The sequence below is a fragment of the Mirounga angustirostris genome, unplaced genomic scaffold (genome assembly GCF_029215605.1).
Source record: "Mirounga angustirostris isolate CCGP_5_RB_7025 unplaced genomic scaffold, mMirAng1.0.hap1 SCAF_16, whole genome shotgun sequence".
NCBI lineage: Eukaryota > Metazoa > Chordata > Mammalia > Carnivora > Phocidae > Mirounga > Mirounga angustirostris.
The window spans coordinates 3,335,834-3,356,636 of NW_026991724.1; the positions used below are offsets into that span (position 1 = coordinate 3,335,834).

At 59.4% G+C, this 20,803-nt stretch overlaps 1 protein-coding gene across 3 annotated transcripts in view; it reads left to right on the forward strand.

Moving 5' to 3' along the window:
- The first annotated feature begins 1,317 nt into the window (after positions 1-1,317).
- The window catches only part of CUNH16orf74 (chromosome unknown C16orf74 homolog), a 30,562-nt gene continuing 11,076 nt past the window's right edge, over positions 1,318-20,803 (forward strand). Inside the window, exons 1-3 of one of the 3 annotated variants that reach the window (XM_064580347.1) lie at positions 1,318-1,501; positions 4,227-4,412; positions 10,064-10,107. In XM_064580347.1, the coding sequence (XP_064436417.1) occupies positions 10,080-10,107 (28 nt within the window). In that variant the 5' untranslated portion in view covers positions 1,318-1,501; positions 4,227-4,412; positions 10,064-10,079. Of the gene's footprint in view, positions 1,502-4,226; positions 4,413-6,913; positions 9,798-10,063; positions 10,108-20,803 lie in introns of those variants that run through there. The other 2 variants (XM_045892097.3, XM_064580348.1) reach the window with 2 other exon arrangements.

The following is a 20,803-nucleotide window of genomic DNA, read 5'->3' on the forward strand; positions in this document are numbered from 1 at the left end:
CCGCCACGCCGGAACCAGAACCTGGTGGCTGTGCCCACCGCCCCAGGGGCTCCCCCACCCCTCTGTCACCACCATTAAAAGGAGACAATTCAGAGCAGCCCTGCCCCACAGCTCACAGCCAGGACACAGGACCCTGGACAGTCCCCTTTCCCTCTGAGGGTGTGGAGTGGGGACCCTCGGAAGGAGCATCCTGTCCCTAACCCTGCCCCCTTTTGTCCTTCTTTGGGGGGGGGGGACATGATACATTTTCTACCTGTCACTCCGGACTTGATATAAAAGACTGCAACATTTTTAGGAGTGACTCAAAGGGAGAACACACAGCTAGGATGCTGACTCTGTTTCCTGCAACTCAATTCCTTCCTGCTTTCGCCAAGGGAGGGCCACTGTCCCGCTCTGTGACTCAGTTTCCCCTTCCAGGCCTCCAGAATTACATACCATACAGGGTGTGGAGATCTTGTGGGCATGACGGCCTTCTGACAATGACATAAAGAACCCACGGTCGGGGGTGCTTTTCTCCCTCCTGGCTAGCTGGGTAGGTGCGGGCAGAGACCTTCTCCTCAGGGAGCCTCCTAAGAAACCCATTTGGATAAAAGGTCTCCACACCCACCCGGAGGGGAACTGGAGAGTTACTCCCAGCTGGGCATCAGCAAAACCTGAAGCTGGGGCCGCGGGCCAGGAGGCAAGTCTCCACACCCCCCTCTTGCTGCACCCCGGGGTTCACCTCCAGAAGTGAAGAGTGAACGCCTGTGAGGACAGTGGAAGGGCCAGACCCTAACACCAGGGAGGCTGCCTTTTGATCACGAAGGCCATCTGAAGCCCCACGGTTTTCCCAAGATGGGGCGGGGCCGTGTTCCTTACTGTCCCCAGGGCCCCGAGCAGGGGTAGGGAGCTGCGGATGGCCAGATGGTGGGGCCTCCCACTTCTCGCCTCCCCCCTCCGCAGCCGGGCCATGGGGCCCCCTCAAGTATGGCTACCTGGTACGGGAGAACCCTGGCGCCCCTTTCCACCCAACCGGGTGGGGCTGGGGTGCACGGCCTCAGGGAGCCTGGCAGGCAGCCCCGGGGAGGGGCCCAAACTTCCCCCGGACCCCACCCTCCACCTCCTCCCCGGGCCGGGCGAGAGGAGACTGAGGCGGGGGGCCGGAGGCACGGGCGCCGGGCGCGCCCCTGGCACTGTCCCCGGGAGGCGGCGGGCGGGCTGCTCCGCCCCCGCGCCCGGTCCGGGCAATCGGGCGCCCGCGGGCTGGGCGGGGCCGCAGGCAGCACCGCCCCGAGGGGCCGGGGAGGGCGCGGCGGGAGGCGTGCGCGCGGTGGCGGCCCGGAGCGCCGGCCGGGGCGGAGCGGGGGGCCCCGTGCACTGCCCGGCCCGGGCCATGACCCCCGCTGCTCTCTCTTGCAGGCTCGTCGCCCCGGTCCCCGGAGCCCGGCCGCCGCCGCCGCCAGCGCCCGGGCGGGCCCCGGGCGCCCCGGGCGCGGCTCCGCAGTGAGCCCCCCAGGAAGCGGTGAGTGCCCCGCGCCGCGCGCCCCCGCTGCCTGGCCCGGCGCTGCCCACCCACCCCTGCGGAGGACGCCCGCGCTCCCCGAGAGCCGCAGGCGACCCGCGGCGTCCACGCCCCGCCGGCTCCCGCGGCGGGAAGGGCGCGCCCGGGGAGGCCGGGGGTTCCGGGGGGGCGTTGGGGGACCCTCGAGGTCCTGGGCGTCCCCCCAACTTCTCGCAGACTTTTCTGCGGGGAGGCGGATTGGGGGAAAGTTGGGTCCGCAGCTCTGATTGCGCCGCAACTTAGCCCGGGCGGGGGGGTGTGTCCGCGCGCAGACGCCCCTGGCCCCCCGCTGTCCCCCCGACACCTCGCCTGTCACGAGTTCCTCGGGAATGGGCCAGACCGCCATTCCTGAGAGCTGGGAAGGAGCCCGGCCGGGGTGGGGGCAGGAGGCCTGGGAGGAACCATTTCCCCTCTATCGAGTATTTCAAACTATATTATTTATGAGCCGCCTCGCTTAGGGGCCCCCTTGGCTCCCAGGGCGTCAAAGCAGGTTTGCGACCGCGAAGGGCGACCAGTGTGAACGCCCGCGCGACTTCTCCCGGCGGCTGAGCTCAGCGGAACTGGGGGAGGCTCTCAGGAAGGGGGACCCGCAGCTCCGCTCGCCCGGCCGCGTGGGGGTGCGGTCAGAGGCGGTCGGACTCGGTCCGGAGGCGCCGGGCTGCTGGGCCACGGAGGAACCGCGGAGAGAGGCGGTCTCTACCGGCTGGGCAGCTAGTGGATCACGGAGGAAGGGCAGGTGCAAGGCGCTTCTGAGAGAGTGGAGCCTTCGTAGCACAAGCGCCCCATCTTACGAATGAGGAAACTGAGGCTCAGAGAAGCAGAGCTGGACGGGCAGGCCCTGGCGTTTCCTGCCCCACCCCCGGGAATCCCCTCACCTGTCCAGGCCACACCTACCTTGGGTTCTTTGTCCCCACCCTGGGTACCGGTTCCTCCAGATGGATGGATGGATGGATGGATGGGTGGGTGGGTGGGTGGATGGATGGATGGATGGGAGGGAGGGAGGGAGGGAGACAGGGAGGGAGACAGGGAGGGAGGCCCGCCGTATATTTATGGAAAGACTTAATCCCTCTGCAAGCCCCAAGGAGGCTGAAAGCTTCACCACCTAATCTCCTCTCCCTGGAAGCCCTTCCCTTGCTTGTGGGGTGCAACTCAGTGGGCACTGAGCCGGAGTTTAGGTCACCTCTGAGGACTGGAGCTGGGACCTTCCCCTCAGTGGGTGTGGAAAGGGAGCAGTGCTATTTAATGTGTACCGAGCACTTGCGGTATTCCAGAGCCCACAGTCCCCATCACCTGCCTGGTCTGTTTCATCCTCTGACCAAGTAGTGGTGTTATCCCCATTTTACAGATGAGGACACAGAAGCTTGTAAAGGTCATGAGGCGGGTCGGTGGCAAGGCCAGGCCTTGAACCCCTAGCCCTGACAGTGAATTGCTCTTGAATATGGCAGGGGCTAGGCCAGGCCTCTGGGACCAGGAAGTGCAACACCTCCCCCCCAATAAAATATTATGAACATGTAATACACACATGGTAACATGTGCACATCAAAAGTGTACACCAGATCCGGAAATAGAACTTCCCTAGGAATGTCCTCCGGCCCCTCCCAGCGGCAGTCTCCCTTGGGAGCCAGCAGTGGGTCCCATGTCTCCCACAGGCTGCCACTTCCGAAAACCTTCAGGTGAGCTGGCAGGTGCTCACTGCTGCGGGCTGGTACTTTGTGGCTCCTATCATCAAGGCTGCCATGAAAAACAACTGCATGTTTTGGGGGGCACCTGGCTGGCTCAGTCACAAGAGCATACTCTTGATCTCATGGTTGTGAGTTCGAGCCCCACATTGGGTATGGAGCCTACTTTAAAAAAAAAATTTTTTTTTTGAAAATTTTATTTACTTATTTGACAGAGAGAGGGAGAGAGATTGAGAACGAGCAGGGGGAGCGGTAGAGGGAGAGGAAGAGGCAGGCTCCCCGCTGAGAAGGGAGCCCGATGTGGGGCTGGATCCCAGGACCCTGAGATCATGACCCGAGCCAAAGGCAGATGCTTAACCCATTGAGCCACCCAGGCGCCCCTAATTGCACATTTTTAAATTAACCCTGTGGTTAATTAACCATTAACTTGACTTCTAATAGCATACCCCTTATTTTTGAATAAACATTTTTATTGACATATAACATATGAAAAGCTACACAAACCATAAGCGTTGAGCTTGATTACACAGAGGCTCAGAGCAGGCAGTGGGTGAGTGTTTTGCTCAGAGTTACATGGTCAATCACAGGGAAGCCAGGTGGCCCAAGGCCCTTCTCCATGACAGAAAAATAGGTGGGGATTTCAGTGGGTGCTTTGCCTCCCCGCCCCCATCCTCTTTCACTTCCTGTTGGTGAGCTGCTGTGGGCCAAGCAGCTGTCCCTGCTCCCCCCCACCCCCAAGAGAGGAGCTTGCAGCCTCCTGCAAGTCCATGGGCCAAGGCCAAGGAGATGCTCATGTTTGCACTCTGTGTACCAGGATGGGAGGCATGTTAATGCTTGTGGCATATCTGTTCCCAGCACAGACCCTTTGGCTGGAATTGCAGGAATTCTAATCCTGTTACAAAAAGCAAGTGCCTTTTCTAAAGAAGGAAGAAAACCAAGATGTTCCCTGTGCCTACTGGGAGCCCAGGGTGGCCAGCCTGTTAGAACCTTCTTCCCTGTATTTGCAGTGAGGAAACAGGCGAGGAGAGCTTGCCCACGTGCCCTGGCTGGGAGTGGCACCTGGTTCCATCCTCACTCGGTGGGTCCACCCACCTAGGCCGACTGTCCCATTCCTCAGCTATGATTCTTCACCCCGGCCCTCTCCTTGGGCTTCAAGTGAGGTATTGGTTAAGCAGCTGAGCTGCCACACTACGGTAAGTCATGACCTCCAGAGGATCATTCCGATTCCCTCTAGGAGGTGGCTCTGCAGAGACCAAGATCAGACTTCCAGCTGGACACGACCTTTCACTCACTTTCCCTCTCTGGGCCTCCGTGTCCTCATCTGGGAAACCCATGTGAGCACCAAGACCACCTCTGTCGAGAGCTGCCAGATTTTGCAAATAAAATACAGGATGCACCTGGCACGCGACTCTTGATCTCAGGGTTGTGAGTTCAAGCCCCACGTTGGGTGTACAGATTACTTAAAAATAAAATCTTAAAAACAAAACAAACAAAAACAACCCGGACACCCAGTTAAGTTTGAATTGCGGATTCATGGTGAAGGATTTGGGGTCTGAGCATGTCCCATGCAGAAACAGGGCACTGTATATTTTATCTGGAGCCTTCTCTGTCCGGCTCCTTCCAGCTCTAGATGCGTATGATTCACTCCAGAAAGACGTCCCCTCACACTCCAGAGCCCAGCCTCTGGTCTACAAAAGTAGTAACCGAAGGGAGTCAGCCCGCACTGGGCCAGACTTCAAGAAGTAGCGTCCCCGCAGTCCGTCGGTGGCTCTGTGTCTGGGACACAGTACATCGTAGTTACTTTTTACTTTGGGCAGAGAACACGCTGTCTTCCCTTTCTCCACACTGCAAGCGTGTAGAAGGTGAGTGGGGGAGCTCTCACCACTGTGGGCTGGCCGTTTCTTCCAGGCTGCTGTAAAAACAGTCACAGACCGCTCGGCCACGTGTGTCCTTCCCCTGGAGATGCTCCTGCTTTTAGCGCACGCCGCATGGCGTGCAAAGCAGCTGATAGCCATCTCTCTCGGCGGCTCAGAGCGGAGGCAGACCCCGCAGGAGGAAGGGTGTATCATCGCCGTCCCTGCCGCGAGAGAGGACCCTGTGGTGGCCATTTGGCAGTAGGGCCATTTGTATGCCCGGGTGCAAGAAAGAGCCCGTTCTACTTCAAGCTGTTGTGCAAATAATTAACAATCTGATATTTCAAAGGGAACACAAACAGCCCGACGCAATAGGAAAGGGAGGTTTTCCACACTCCTGCCAAAGTGTGGAAGAGGGGACATTTATACCTAAACTAGCGGTTCTCCTGGGCCTGACTGCATTTGCGCCATCTGGCCGAGCGAAGGGGGACCCCTCCCACGAGAGCTTTGCTTCCCTCCCATCCAATCTCTTTCCTCGTCGCAGAAACCCGTATCTTTGTAAGGAACGCAGCGCAGAGCCGCGGCGGATGGGATGACGGGGCCCTGAAACCGAGCACCCCCAGTGGGGCTTCCTAGCCCCGGGACCCCTCGGAGCTCCATCCCCCTCCCCCGTCTGTAAAATGGGGGTGGCGGTAATGTTTCTCTCTTAGGGCATTGGTAGGGTGGAGTGGAGTAATTTTTATAATAATCTCAGCCCAGGACTTGGCCTCTTAAAAGCATTAGCCAGGTATGTGTCAGCTCTCGTTATTGTGATGCTACCCACGAAGGGGTCCGAGGTAGAAGCGGCCTCACTCGCCCCAGTCAGGCCTCCATTCCCCCAGTTGTAGAATCAGGCTTCAACTCCTCCCATTCACGGGGCTCTCTCCGCAGTCTCTGCCGGGCCTGGCCCTCGGTCAGCAGCCCCATCACAGAGGGAGTGGAGTGGATCACCCGTGGGAGCAGCCCAAACCGGGGTCCGCCACGCAGGACACCCCTAACGCAGCGCCTGCGCGGGAGTGCCGGGGACAGGACCACCCCCCAGGCTGGTGGCAGGGTGCCAGTTTGACACAGAGCCTGGGCAGCCCGACTTCAGCACCTCCGGCTCAGAGAGGGAAATGACTTGCCTGAGGTCACACAGTGCTTGGACCCTGGTTCGTCCTCGTTCCTCCAGGCCGTTCCCCACCCCCTGCTGCCTACCTTCTGTCCTGTGGGGAGGTAGAGGCAGGGTGGCCAGAGTTAGGGCCCGTGCACTGGGACAAGACACGTCGGTTTGTGAAAATTCTCCATTGGGGAATTTTAGGAATCGGACACAGAAACGCTGCACACTGACATGACCCCTTGATGTGACCTGGCCGGACCCTGACGCAGCTTCTGGTCCCTGTGTCCCCTGAATCCAGGCTGGGGCCTCTCCTGCTTCCTCCTCCTCTTGCTTCCTTGATCCGCCTTCTTTCTTCTCCCTCCCTCTCCCCTTCCCCCCTTCTCCCCCCCTCCCCGTTCCCCCCTTCCTCCTCCTGTCTCTCTCTCTCTCCTTCCCTCCTGAATGTTCTGAAATGGGTGTTTTTCAAGTCACAAGACAGCTTTAGAGACGACACCTATCAATTCAGGACAAGTCTTGGGGAGGTGGTGCTCCTGGCACAGAACAACACAGCCTTCCCCAGACCAGAGCCGCGGTCCCCTGAACGCTCCTCCAACTGCATCAGAGAAGTCTCGAGGAAAACACGGTCTGATGCACAGAACCGCGGTCTGGGCCACCACTGGGGAGGCGGTGGCGTGGGGCACAGAGGCCGCGGGACCCCTGTTGCGCTTGTGTCTCTGCTTTTCTTTCCCTGGTTGACTTCTCTTGAAATAGTTTCAAGCCTCCAGAAAAGTTGCAGGAACACAAAGTGCTCCTCCAGGTCCTTTCCCAGAGACGAACACTTAGCCACGTTTGCCTTGGGGTCTCTCTCCGTACGTACACGCGTGTGCTGATCTCCTAGCCGAACCACCGAGTTACGCTGCAGGCGCGGTGGCCCCGAGCCCAGACACCTAGAGCAGCACCGCCTCTTGCAGACTCGGTCGGATGATCGAGGTCAGAAACCTGAACATCGGCTGCATCCTGTCACCTCATAGACAGTTGTCTCTCTTTTGGCCATTTTAGTATTAGTTGTTTTTTTTTAAGATTTTATTTTTTTGAGAGAGAGCACGAATGGGAGGGGCAGAGGGAGAGGGAGAAGCAGACTCCCAGCTGAGCAGGAAGCCCCACTCGGGGCTCAATCCCAGGACCCCGGGATCATGACCTGAGCCGAAGGCAGACGCTTCACCCACTGAGCCACCCGGGCACCCCAGCATTTTTCAGACAAACACAAAAATACGTCATGAACTCCCACCTTTCAGCTTCGGCGCCCCTGCCCCAACGGCGTCATCCCCCTGCGCCCACAGCACGGGGGTGGCTTTTCTGGAGCATTTTACAGCAAAGTCCTAAGGCCTTCCCCATAAATCACTGTCTAAACCCTGGGACGGGTCACCCATAAGCACACAGTGACGTCGGGGTGCACTGCGCACGGCGTGTCTACTAGGCTGTGATGTGTGAGCTGCTCAGAGTGGCCAGTGGGGGTCCTGGGTGTGTTCGTGAGCCTGACCTCAGGGCTGCAGACCCCTGGGCCGGAGACCCAGCCTGAGGAGGGTTGGGAGAGACAGAGGTAAGGTCTGTGCCACCCCTTGCTTAGCCCCCACCCCCAACCCCGGGAAGCCCTGTAGTTGAAAATGTTGTGGCTGTGGGGTCCAAAGTGCTGGGTTTGAACCCCGAACCCACCTCTTGCTACCCATACAACCTCGTGCAAATTAACTAACCTCCCTGTGCCTCTGTTTCCCCCTCTGTGGAATGGGGATGGGGATGGTCCCAACGTTTCAGGGCTGTTGTGAGCACTAACTGACCAGGAATCTCGGTCCAGGGGCTCTGACAGGCACACAGTGAACGCTCAAGAGAGAACACGTGTTACTCCCACAGGCCTGGCCTCGGGCTCTCTCTTTCTCCAGCCTGGCCCTTGCTCTTCCCCCTGAAGAAGGAGACCCTGTCCTAGGCATCGCATCCTGCACATTATTAGAATCCCCTGGGGAGCTTTTAAAAAATCTCAAGACCGGGCCCACACCCCAGGCCAGTTACCCCAGAATCTCTGGGGTGGGACCCAGGTGTCTGCGTTAAGTGCCCTGGGCGAATCCCCTGTCTTGTAGGAGGCAATGCTCAGCGCCTCTGCAGCAGTAATGAGCATCCCCTGGGTCTTGTTGAGATGCAGCTCCCGAGCCTGCGGGCAGGGTGGGGCCTGAGAGCACGCATCTCTCACAAGCTCGGCCGTGGAGAAAGGCCCCAGCTGGAAGCCACTACCTGGCTGCCCTCTGTGGCTGTTATAAATAATAGCACTGGACACTTCTCGGGCTTGAGCTCTGTGCCCTCCTGGTAACTCAGTCTTCCATGCTGCTCAGTGAGTCCGCCAAGAGCATCACCCCCATTTTAAAGATGAGGAAAGTGAAGTCTTGGTTGAGGAACCGTCCCCTGCGGTCACCTGGCTGAGCCAGGCTCTGGTCCAGCCAGGAGGACACACAGCTCCAGGGCCTGCCGGCAAGTTAAGAGATATTCCACCACTGTCTATCTCTCTCCTGGCCTGTCTCTCTCCCTCCCACTCGCTCGTGCTCTCCGCTTCGTCTCCAAGCCCCCCAGCCTGTCTCCAGGCCCCCTTCCTTCCTACCTGTCCCACAAACCCAACCTGGATAAAACGGAAGCCCTCACCCTGGGTTTCTCCAAGCCAGCCCCTCCTGGTCCCACCATCTCCTGCGCCTGCATGTCTCCCAGACTCCCAGCTGCTCCTCCACACCCTCATTGTCCCCCCCACCGCACCACCCCCCCGAAACCCCCGTCTTCCATCCTAAGGCTCCACAGTTTCTGACCCAGAGCGAGCTTCTCCGCCCTTAACAGGCACATGGCTCCCAGGGGGCCTTGTTAAAAATACCGATTCTGGCTCAGTGCATCTGGGTGTCCTGAGATGCTGCATTGCTAACGAGCCCCCAGGGGGGCCAAGGCTGCTGGTCCAGCAGCACAGCGTGTGTAGTGAGCGCCTGGGGGACCCCAGCATTTCCTAGCCAAAGATGCCGGCCTCTGGGCAGGACGGGATGACGGGTTTCAGAGCAAAACGCGGGGCCCCTCTCGTGGCCACCCTCCACGCCTCTCCCCGCCCCCAGCCTGGCACACAGGCAGCTCCCTGTGAATGGAGGGATGAGCCTCCCCTTCCCCAGAAGGGCCTGCAGAGCCTCACAGGCCCCAGACCGAGGTCGGGGCAGCCCCAGGGCTGGAACCCCAGCTCCCTGAGCCTGATTTCCCCGTCTGTGAGTGGGAACGGTAGTAGCACATCCCGGGACTGTCGCTGAGGATTGTCCCGAGCACACAGGTGCTGCCTGTTTTATTCATCACTCAGAACGCTAAGGACGCATCCCATTGCTGGCCGACGGGGGGAACAGTGAGACAATTTTAACTCCCTTGGACTGAGGCTAGGTGCCTTTAATCTGTTAGATCTCCAAAGACCGTGCCTCTAACAAGCGGAGCCCATCATGGTGGCCTCAGGGCCACCGGCCCCACAGCCTGGCCGAGGATCCTCACATCCTCCTGCTCCTGCTTCTGAAGCCAGCCACCTCTGCAGACCCTAAAAGAAAGGCCAGGTCAGCCCCCGACCCCACGCTCACCTCCACTGCACCCCACACTCGGATCTCCAGTATATTCAGCTCTGAGGCGCCTGAAAGTTTTTTTCCACCGCACAGACTGCTCTTTGAGCAAACTCCGGCCCAGCTGTAGCCAGCACTCACCCCGACCTCGCCAGTCTGGCGGTTTCTCTCCCCACTACTTCCTGTTGTGAGCCTGTGGGGCGGGGGCGGGGTGGGGGCTGGCCGCACGTGGCCATACCAACGAGCCCCTTCTCTCTCCACAGGCCCAGAGGCGCCGCCATGGGGCTTCAGCTGTCCTGCCTGAAAGGTAAGGGGGGCAGCTCCCCACCAGCTCCTCTGGGGCTGGGGAGTGGGGGGAGGCGAAGGAATGAGGCCGGAGAGAGTGGGAGGGTACACCCTGGGGGGGGGGCCGGCCCCCACTGAAAGTACCTGTATACAGCAGCTGCCTTATAAAGGCTTGCTCTGACTCTGAGCCCCCTGCAGGCCTTCCCTGGCTCGGACAGGTGAGTGGTGTGGGACAGTCGCCGTGCCCCTGTGCCGTGGCTTGTCCCTCAGGGGCGTTAGTCCCAACCGTGGAGAGTAAGGGAGGAAGAGCCCCCGACAGGCACACTCCAGGGTGTTTGCTCTCCATCCCGCGGGCCTGTTATCACTGACCTAGGAGGTCCGACCCACTGGGTGCTGGGGAAGGCCAGCAGGGAGAAGGTCCCAGAAGGACACACAATCGCTGTGGAATGTGGCAGGTGTTGGCAGAGGCAGCCCAGACCCCTGTCCTGTGCCTTAGACCTTTCTGTCCGGGGTCTGGATGGCCCAGGGGCACCTCAGACCAAAGTGGCCCACACTCTCCCCCTGAAGCCCATTCTTCAGCGACAAATGCTCCCCAGCCGGAAATCTGGGAGTTGTTCTGATGGCCCCTCGCCCACGTGTGGCATGCCCAGCCGCCCTGACTCACCTCCTGGATGCTTCCGAGGTGCCCCCGACCCCATTCCTTCGCCGCAGGAGGTCAGGCGCGTGGGAAGGTCCAGGCCAGAGTGAAGGACCATCTTCGGTCGGGCTGCTGGGATGGGTGAGCTTAGGAGAGCGTCTGGTTGGCCCCCTTAGGGCTTATGCTCCGCCCCCTTGGCAGGGGGTGGGGCATCTTGATAGACAGTTCCTCCAAGACACCGCGCAAGTGCGGGGCGGTGGGTCCCCTGGAGAAAACCAGAGTGTCGTTGGCAAGGTGGGGATGCTTTGCTGGAGAGCCGTGCGCAAGCCACACCCCCCCAGGGCCTGGCCCCTCTGAGGCCGCAGGCTGAGCCCACGCTGGAGTGGGGGGCATTTGCGGGGCGAGAATCTGGGGGGGTGGCCGGCCAGGGGTTGCATCCAGTCAGGGCCCCTGGAGCTCAAGGACCCTCCTCCCTTAGACTTCGCGGCAGGTGTCCCCAGGGCCGGGCACAGAGTGGGCATTCAGGACAAGCTTTTGGTTTTGGTTTTTAATCGTGGTAAGATGTATGTAACCTAAAATTTGCTGTCTTAACCGTTCTTAAGTGTACAGTGCCCGAGCATTAAGTACATTCATGTTGTTGCGCCAGGTGTCCCCACCACCCGCCTCCAGACCTTCTCCACTGTCCCCGGCACACACCAACTGCCCAGCCCCTTCCCCCAGCCCCACCTCCCACCATCCTACCTTCCGTCTCTGTGAATTTGCCTATTCTAAGGGCCTCCGATGTGAGCAGTGACCCAGTATCTACCCTTTCCTTACTGGCTTATTTCATTCAGCACAATGTCCTCAAGGTGTCAGAAGAGCCTTCCTTTTTAAGGCTGACTTATATTCCCCGTGTATAGACCACCTTTGGTTTATCCAATTCGTTCCTCCTTGGGCACGGGGCTGCCTCCCCTTTTGGCTGCTGGGCCAGGACATCTTTGATGAGTTAACCAAGGCCCTGGAGGGACCCCTGGGGCTGCTTCGTTTCCAGCCCAAGGCGGGGACCACCCAGGGGAGGAGACCCAGACACTTCAGACCCTGAGAGCCCCTGGGGAGCATCCCATGCCCCCCCCCCCAATTTCCCTCCCTGCAGGACTTAGAGCCCTGGTGCCAGGGGGCTTTTAAAAGGGCCTCCTTCCAGCCAGACCCTTGAGGAGCAAAGGGCTGGAATGTTGCTGGAGCAGCGAGGTTTGCTCACATATTTTTCACTGCAGCTCGTTGGGGCCTGCCACTGGCCCTGGACTGCCAGCCCTCTGCCCACACCAGCCTCACCCAGCCCTGATGTCGGGAGGTGGCAGGTCTCTTGGGTGTGACAGGCAGGGGGAGGGGGGCGGGGAGCTGAGCACCAGACCCTCTCTCCGTGCTTCACCAAGACGACCCAGGCCCACCCGCCCAGAGGCCCCAACGCTCCTCCTCCCATAAGGGACGGGCCACAGCCCAGCAACTGCAAAGCGCCAGGTGCCCCTCGGCCCCTTCCCTGCACACCCTTGTCCAAATTACCTTCTCGGCCCTCGCCGCCTGGGCCCTCGCGCCCGCAAGCGTGGTGTTACCCCATGTAGGGCTGCGACATGTCTGTGTGTCCTGTCTGGCTGCCACTGGCGTGTGTCTTTCCACGCTCTCTAACTCCTGTGTCACATCCCGCCAAGAGCTGGTCTTTGGGAGGTTTCCAACTCGTTGCTTTTGTAAATCGTGCCGTTTTGAACATCTTTGATTTCTGATTTTTAAAATTATTATTTCTTTGGGATGAATTCCAGAACTCAGAACGACCCAGTCAAGTAATTAGAATACGGGGTGAGTTCTTACTGGAGGCTCAGCCTGGACAGGGCCCTGTTCTGTGCATATTCTGTGTGGATCCGCTCCCCTGTCTCCACGACAACCACGTGAGTCCTCCTGGGATCCCCAGTTTCCAGATGAGGAAGCTAAGGCACAGAGAGGCAGTGCCGTTGGCCCGAGGCCACACAGCTGGGACCCGGTGGGATCTGAACCCCCGAAGGGCTGGTTCCAGAGGCCTTGTTTCATCCACCACCGGTATGGCCTCTCCAGGAGGAAACATTTCAAGGTGACATGTGAAGCAGTCGCTGTAGCCAGAAACGTTAGCAACACGTTCTCCTTCATCTTCACAGTCGGTAAGATGGTGTCCGAGTTTCCTGGAGCTGCCGAAACGTATCACCCCAAACTCAGAGGCTTCGAGCAACGGAAATGCGTTCCCCCACAGTCTGGAGGTTACGAGTCCTCAATCGAGGCGCCAGCAGGGTCGCCACGCTGTCTCCGAAGGCTCCCGGGGAGGGTCCTCCCTGTCTCTCCCCGCCCCTGGGGGCTCCAGGCGCTCCTGGGCGTGTGGCCCGTCCTCCTGGGTCGGCCTCTGTCCTCCCACGGCCTCCTGCCTGTGTCCCTGTGTCCTTTCTCTTAGAAAGACACCGGTCTTCAGACGTAGAGCCAGCCTTAAATCCAGGATGATCTCATCCCGAGACTCTTAACGAATCACATCTGCAAAGACCTTGTTTCCAAATAAGGTCACGTTCTGAGGTTCTTTGTGGACGTGGATTTGGGGGGACACTCTTCACCCCTCCATGAGTCACTTCACCCTGAGCCCCGCACATGCGGGGCAGGAAGGTGCTTCTCCGGTCCGATGGCAAAGACAGCCCGAGGTGGGGACCTGTGGAGGGTGTGGCACGGGAGAGAGGAACACAGCTGCGCCGAAATCCTTCTGTTTCCGGTCCCAAAGGAGAGTGGGTGCAGCGGAGCACTGGGAGTGGGGTCCTGCTGCCCAAGGGCCTGGCCACGGCAGCTGTGACACGTGGGAGTGCTCCGCTGTCCAAAGAGCAGCTCCCCCCTGCCCTCTGGCGGAAGGGCTGGCTTTGGTCCGGGCATCACTGAAACAGGAGCAGCTCCCAGAATGGGGTCCCTCTATTTGCCTATTTCGTGCTCACTACAGCTGGGCAGCGTAGGTGACTTCACAGTGGGGAGACGGAGGCACAGGGCCACTCTCACCGGCCCGCGTCCCATGGCCGGTTGGAGGGGCTTGGCTCAGTAGGCAGGGGAGGGGTGAGTGGGTTCCTGGTTTGTGGGTTTGTGAGTTAGCAGCATGGAGGGGCCCCAGAGCTGAGGCCTCAGCATCACCTGGGAACTGGTCAGACGCATGGGCCCCTCCCAGACCTACTGAGTCAGAGACTCGGGGGGGTTTTAACAAACCCTCTGGGGGATTCCAGTGCCTGCTCAAGGTTGAGAACAACTGGTGACCTGGCTCTGGGGTCAGAAAGATCTGAGTTCAGATCTCAGGTGTGTCCCTGACTAACTGCAACCTTGTACAAATCTCTTCACATAACAAAGCCTCAGCTACCCCATCTGTAAAATGGAGTGATGAGTGGGCACATTTCCTGGGCCAGGTTTTGAGGCTTATCTGAGATAGACTGGCACTGAAGATGGTGCCCAGTGGACAGGGTTTCCTGTCTGCCCTGGCCCTCTGTACCTTCCCATTCTGGTGGCGGCTGCAGGTGCAAGGGAAGTCAGTCTGGAGGTGTGGGCTTTCCTGTGGGGGCCGCCTCGGGGGCCGCTGTGGTCTCTGGGGTTCCCCGGAGGGTGCCAGAGCCAGCCCCGGCCACTGACAGCGTCACCGAGGAGACAGGCTCCTGGGCCGGGCTGGTCCCAGCGGACTGTCCTTCTGGGGCCACCTGGGACCAGGTGGAAGGGCACCAAGAGATGGAGACTGTCGGGCTTGGTGGCTTGTTCGTGTGTTTTAATGACTGTTTTTTTAGAACAGTTTTAGATTTACAGAAAGTAATTTCAAATTTACAGTTTCCCCTCTAGTTAAGGCTTGTATCAGCTCGGTCCCTTCATCACGGCCCCTGAACTGGTCCAGATATATTACTACCAATAAGGCCCGGGCTTTGTTCAGCTTTCCTGTTCTCCCCTCAGGCCCCTTTGCTGTCCCAGGAGCCCACCTTACAACTACTTGTCACATCTCCTCAGGCTCCTCTGATCGTGACAGTTTCTCAGAAGCTCCTCTTTGTGACCTTGACCATCTTGAGGAAGACGGCCATCTGTTTGGGAGGACAGCCCACTGTTGGGATCTGGCCGATGGTAGTGGGGTCTTTAGTCTCTTGTGCCAAGCAGGTGACATGGTGATGGTAGGGACTGGGGACACGGGTCTGCCCTCCCCGGAGCCCCTGACTGTCCAGGCATTTCTCCCACTTCCCTTGCGGGGGGCTCAGGGCCTCTCCTCCTCTTGGCCTATAACCCAGGCATGGGTGGTTGGGGGCTGGTGGTCACGATGCCCATTTTTGCCTGGTATTAGGAGGCCTGAGACTAGCTGCAGGTCACAGCGAAGATGAGCGTCACAACGCATACACCTTCTAGGGCAAACTCTTGGTTCGAGCCGTCCGACGCTGTGGGCAGAGCTGGTCGAGAGACTGCTCGCTGCACAAACGTCGACTGCATCCCTACCGTGCGCCCACCCAGGGCCAGATATGGGGCTTCAGACATGAGCAAGGTGGCTGCGCTCCTGGACCGCATGGAGCTGGGAGAGAGAGAGAGAGGTGAACGTTACTCAGTGCAGCCACCTGAGTGCCGACTGCCGTGTGCTAGGACAGAAACCTGTGGCCTGGCCCAGGGCAGGGGTGGCACCAGGGAAGCAAGTACGCCTGGAAGAGCTGCTCTGGGAGACGGTGGAACCAGGGGCAGGGAATTTGGGGTTTACTCCAGTGGGGGCTGGGGGCTCCACATAAAGAGAGGAATAAAGGCATCCATTCGGCTAGTACATTTTGAGCCATTTTCAGAACGCTTTGGGGGGCTTCATAGGTTTGAAAGGAAGGCGACATGGTGGGGCCCGCATCAAGGTAGAACGTGGCCAAGGTCAATGTCTTAGTGTACTGAGCTTCCGTGTTCCCATCTGTGCAGTGGGCTGCAGCTTCCTGCCCATGGGGATCCTCGCTGCCTGCCTAAACCCTCTCCCCGCGGGGAACAGAGCCCAGACCAGCACTGTGTTCCCGCAAGACCTTCCATCTGTCCGGCAGGCAGCTGTTGGACATCCACTCCGGGCCAGGCACTGCACCAGGCCCCAGGGAAGGGCTAAGGACGGCTCAGAGTCCTGTCCCCACGCAGGAGAGGCAGAAACGAGTGCGTGAACCCAAGATCCAGGCCGGCGGGTTGCGTGGTGACAGCAGTAAAAGGAATTGAAGTGAGCTAGCCACACGGAGGCAGGGAACAGTGTTCCAGGCAAAGGGAACAGTGGATGCAAAGGCCCTGAGACAGGGACGAGTTTGGTGAGCCGAAGGGCAGTGAAGAGGAGGGGCGTGTGACAGGAGTGAGGGGCTAGGGGCCAAGCAGGAGTTGCTGAGGTCCCTGGGGCAGGCAGGGCCGTGGCAGCTGAGGTGTGGTATCGAGAATTTCTTGTATCAATAGTAGGGAGCACTAGGATCAGGGCAGACCGGGGGTCTAACCTCCCATGCGACTCCGATTTGCAGGGATGCACGTTGGAATCACATGGGAGGCTTTCACAATGGTGCAGCTCTGGCCCGTTCCCCAGGGGGTGGGGATTCAGTTGGTGTGGGTGGGGGTCCCGGGCACCAGCGTGTTTATGAAACTTCCGAGCTGATTCTCCTGTGCAGCCCAGGGTGAGAACCACTGTTCGGGGCCAACATCCTTGCTTGTGACATGGAACCTGGGCTGGGGGCTGACTGCCCAAGGTGACAAGGTTGGCTTGGCTGGAAACCCAGGAGGCAGGGGCTCAGAGGGCAGGGAGACCCCCACCTGCTCCAAGGAGGGGTGGATAATCAGAGACTATCTTAAATGCCAAAGCAGATGGTACTTAACTTGGCCCCGCCCTGTCCCCATGGGAGAGCCAGCAGCTCTCCTGGCCCATGGCCTGGATTTAGCCCCATGTCCTGCTTAGGCTAACCAACCCCCACCCCGCCAAACCCTGACACCACACCTACTGTCCTGAGGAAGGAGGGAGGAATGGCCGACAGGGTCACAGTCAAGCTGGCTGGCCTGGGGAGGGCTTGAGGACCAATACCCAGGGTAGGCTTGGGCTTCCGTGCACAGGGCTCTGGAGCCGAGACGGCCCTGCACAGTTGTCCCAGATCGAGGGGAACAGGCCTTTTACCTGCCCGTCTCCTGGACATGCTGGAGGGCTGTGTCAGGAGGGGCATGACCTGGGGCAGGGCCGAGATGAGGAGAGTGAGGGTGTGCCTGGCCCTGAGGATGGGGCCCCCTTAAATTGTGTACCCTAAGCTCCTTGAGTGCCCCTCTTCAGTCCCTCCCAGCTTGGGGGCAGGCAGGTCCTAGGGAACCATCAGCAGGCAGCACTCCGGCCCCCTGGGGACAAGCCTGGGCCGTAAAGCATGACCTCCACTCAGGCCCCAGGACGCCTGTCCTTTGAGTCCTGGCCATCCCCACAGCCGGCCTCAGCTGCTGGCGGCCCACACTGGTGTCCTAACCGTGCACTTCCCATGTGTCGGTCAGAAGGTGGGGCCGTGCAGGGGAGCCCATGACGATGTGAGAAAGGACGGCAGCTCCGTCTGAACAGCTAGGGAGCCATGTCCCACACGCACGGTTCAGTGAAAGGAACAAGGGGCAGAACGGCAGGTCTAATACCACATGCATGTTGGAAAAAGGAAACAAACACGCCTAGGAGGGTGTTTGTACATGGAGACAGAGAATGTTCTGGAAGGAGACACAGGAAACAGTAACCATGACTGCCTCCAAGGGGAGAAGCTATGAAGAACAGGATGGCTGGGGGTCAGCCAAGAGCAGGGCCCACAGGCTGGAGTCTTCATCGGCCGATGTCTCTGGCCTGGAGGGACCAGCTGAGCCCAGCGTCCCCACCCCCAGAACTCTGGGAACTTCACTCTCAATTTACCTGGGCCTGGTGACCACACATGGGGCCACTCTCCTGAAAAGGAGCATTCCCATCCCCACTCCTGCCTCTCTCTCCCTGTTTACTCTCTCACCCCATCACCTTGATCAGACCTCTCCTGCAGCAGCATGGCCCACCTTCTTCCTTCCTCCCTCCTAAGTCCATCTGTCTGTGTTAGCCCCCCTTCAGAAAATGTTTTATTTCTCTTTTTCATGACTTTATTTTCTGAATATATAAAATACCTCTGTGGCACAGAATGTGAAATGTACAAAAGCATATGTAATAAAAAGTCAGTCTGCCCTTGCCACTCTCCTAGCCGCCTGCTTGGAGGCAGCCATGGTTACTGCTTCCTTGGGTCTCCTTCCAGAATATTCCATGCATGCACAGACATGGTCCTGGGCGTATCCCTTTCCTCTTTGCAACATGAGTGGTGGCATTAGACCCGCCGTTCCGCCCCTTGGTCCTTCCATGGATCTGCAGGTGCGGGAACGGGCTCCCTCGTGGACAGAGGCATGGTAGTCCCTCGTGTGGCCCACGCTCACGGTCTCACCGTCCCCAGCCCGCCTTTCACCCGCCAGGGAGCCTGGCCGTGGGACATTCCGCGGAGTAGCCTGCTAGGTCGGAGGGCGTGCACCCTTGTCATTTTGAGAGTTTTGCCGAGTCACCTTGGGAGTTGCACCCAAAGGCCCTGCATCCTCCACGTGAGGAATGACTAAGCTAACCGTGGTAACGGCCTTTTTTTTTTTTTTTTTTTCTTTCACTCTTGCTATCTCGGGGAAGTTTCATTTCTGCAGGAAAGGTTTGCCTTCTTACTGATGTACGACACACGGGCAGAGCAAGGACGCAGGCTGTGAGGGGGCCACACACCCACCAGCGTTCTCATCGGGAAAGAGACCCCTCCCCTGACTCCTACCAGCCCGGGTCACTTTCTCCGGCCTCTGTCCTTTCCCTGCCCCCAACCTCTGTGTGCATCACCTCTTCTGTCGAGCAGGGAGGTTCAAACCGCCCAGGCCACACCCGAAACTCCTCTGAGACCCTCCTCTGAAGTCACTGGGGACACCCAAGGTGAAGGCACGAACTCATCCCGAGCCTCCGTTTCCGCAGTGTGAGGGCTGGGGTGCTCTGGGACGGAGCTGGGGGCACTTCCTGTCTGTCACCCTTGCGCGCGGTGCAATTTGTCAGCAAACAATTCTACAGCCGACACGGGGCTGCCTCTGGTGGGACGGGGCGTGTGCCATGGGCAGCAGCTGTGTGACCAGGGGCAAGTGGTGGAGCCTGTCTTTGCCTCAGTTTCCCCCACTGTCAGGTGGGGCCACCGCAGTCCCCTCAGGGGTGTTGCTTAGATAATCTCAGGTGCTGACACTTGTAGGGGGCACAGCAGGCCCTCGATACAAGGCGATGGGGGGTTCTCATCATGGCTCCCGTCTTTGCTCTGGGCCAGCGCTCGCTTGGGCCGTGGGCGGGGCTCCCCTCCTGCCCCCTGCAGAGGAGCCCGCGCCCTGGGAAGGCTGTCCCAGCTCGCACGGGCCCCAGCAGCATGCAGGGCAGGGGCTGTCCGCTGTCCAGTATCTCTGCACCCTGCCAGCACCAGATCCAGAGCATCGGCTGCCCTCTGAGCCCGGGAAAGGCCCATGTGGAGCTGAGGGGGGAGCTGCCCGGGGAGCACATGGAAGGGGGCAGCCAGGCCTCCCGGGAGGACTCCCCGGGCGGAGCCACAGCCTCAGCTGTCCGTGGTGGCACGTGCTGCCGCCCTGTGTCCCAAATGCCAAATGCCCCCTGGGTCTTGAGCTTTTGATCTGCTCTGCTGTGTGGCCGCCCATCCGTGGCCCCTCTCACGCATCAGCTGCCCACTGCTGGGAAGACACGTCCCTGTCCTCAGGGCTCGGGCTCCCCCAGGAGCTCACAGGTTTGCTCAGGATAGCCTCGCTCACCTCCTGCCTCTGAGACCGGCTGGACAGCTTCCACTTAACATCCCACATCCTTAGGGGGGCCCTGCAGCTTACCGGTCACTATCCTGGGCGGAAGTTCGAATCTTTACCCTAATAAGGGAGGCAAGGTGGATAGTCCCCTCTGTTATCCCCTCTGTGAGTTTGCCAACAGAGGCTCAGGGAGGGTAAGGAAGTTGCTCAGCCCACACAGCTGGTGGAAGGCAGAGTAGGGCCACCCCGCTGCCCCCTCCCGTGGCTCCGGCCCGGCCACAAGGGACAAAGGAAACCAGCAGCTCTCTGGGGCCTGCTCAGAAAGGCCGAGCTCTTGTGGAGAGTTGTAACAGCCATGACAGTGGTTCTCGACTTCTCATCTCAGCGGTGGTGGGAGGGGGTTGCCCCCCCCACCTCATTACCTAGAGTTGTCAGATTTATGGGGGGGGAACCATCAAACAGGATGCCCAGTTCCATTTGAATTTCAAGTAAACAAGGAACTGTCTAGTGTAAGTATGTCCCAAATATTGCACGGGACTTGTACTAAAAAATTATTATTATTTTTTTGAATTTGTATTTTATCTGGTAACCCCACCCCCCAAGAAAGGCTGGCTGCATCTGGAGACATTTTTTGGAGACATTTTTTGGTATCACAGCCAGAGGGTGCTACAGCCTCTGGAGACCAAGGCCAAACCCCCTCCAGTGCACAGGGCAGCCCCCACCACAAGGCATGGGCCGCGGTGGAACCGTGAGCTGCTCACAGCAGGGACTCCCACAGGCAGGGCCGCTGCCGGATGCTACGCCTTTCTTTGACTTGGGTTCGCACTGCACCCTCACCCCCCTGGCCGAGACCCACGAAGCCTCCCAGAGAGGCTGGGGTCCAGAGCCGGGGCCAGGAGGCCACCGGAGTCCGCCCTGGCGCTGGGCGCGGGCAGGCAGGCAGCCTGCAGGTGGCAGGGAGGGGGGCGCCTTCGCCCCACCTCACCGCGCCCCATCCTCTCTCCGGGTCCCCCTCCCGGCTCTCACTCCAGCAGCTCATCCCTGACGCAAGCTGGGGCTTTTTCCTTAATTAAAAAGAGATTTAAAACATCCACGGCAGGCTCCACTGGGCCGGGGCTGCCTCGAAAAGGTAAAACCGCCCTCACTGCCCTGGCCTCATCCATAATAATGCAAGGCTTTCTGCTTAATTGGAATAAAAAAAAAAAAAAGATTAAGTGCATCTGAAACCCTTGGAGGCATTTGTCCGCTTGTTTTTTGAAAGACCTAC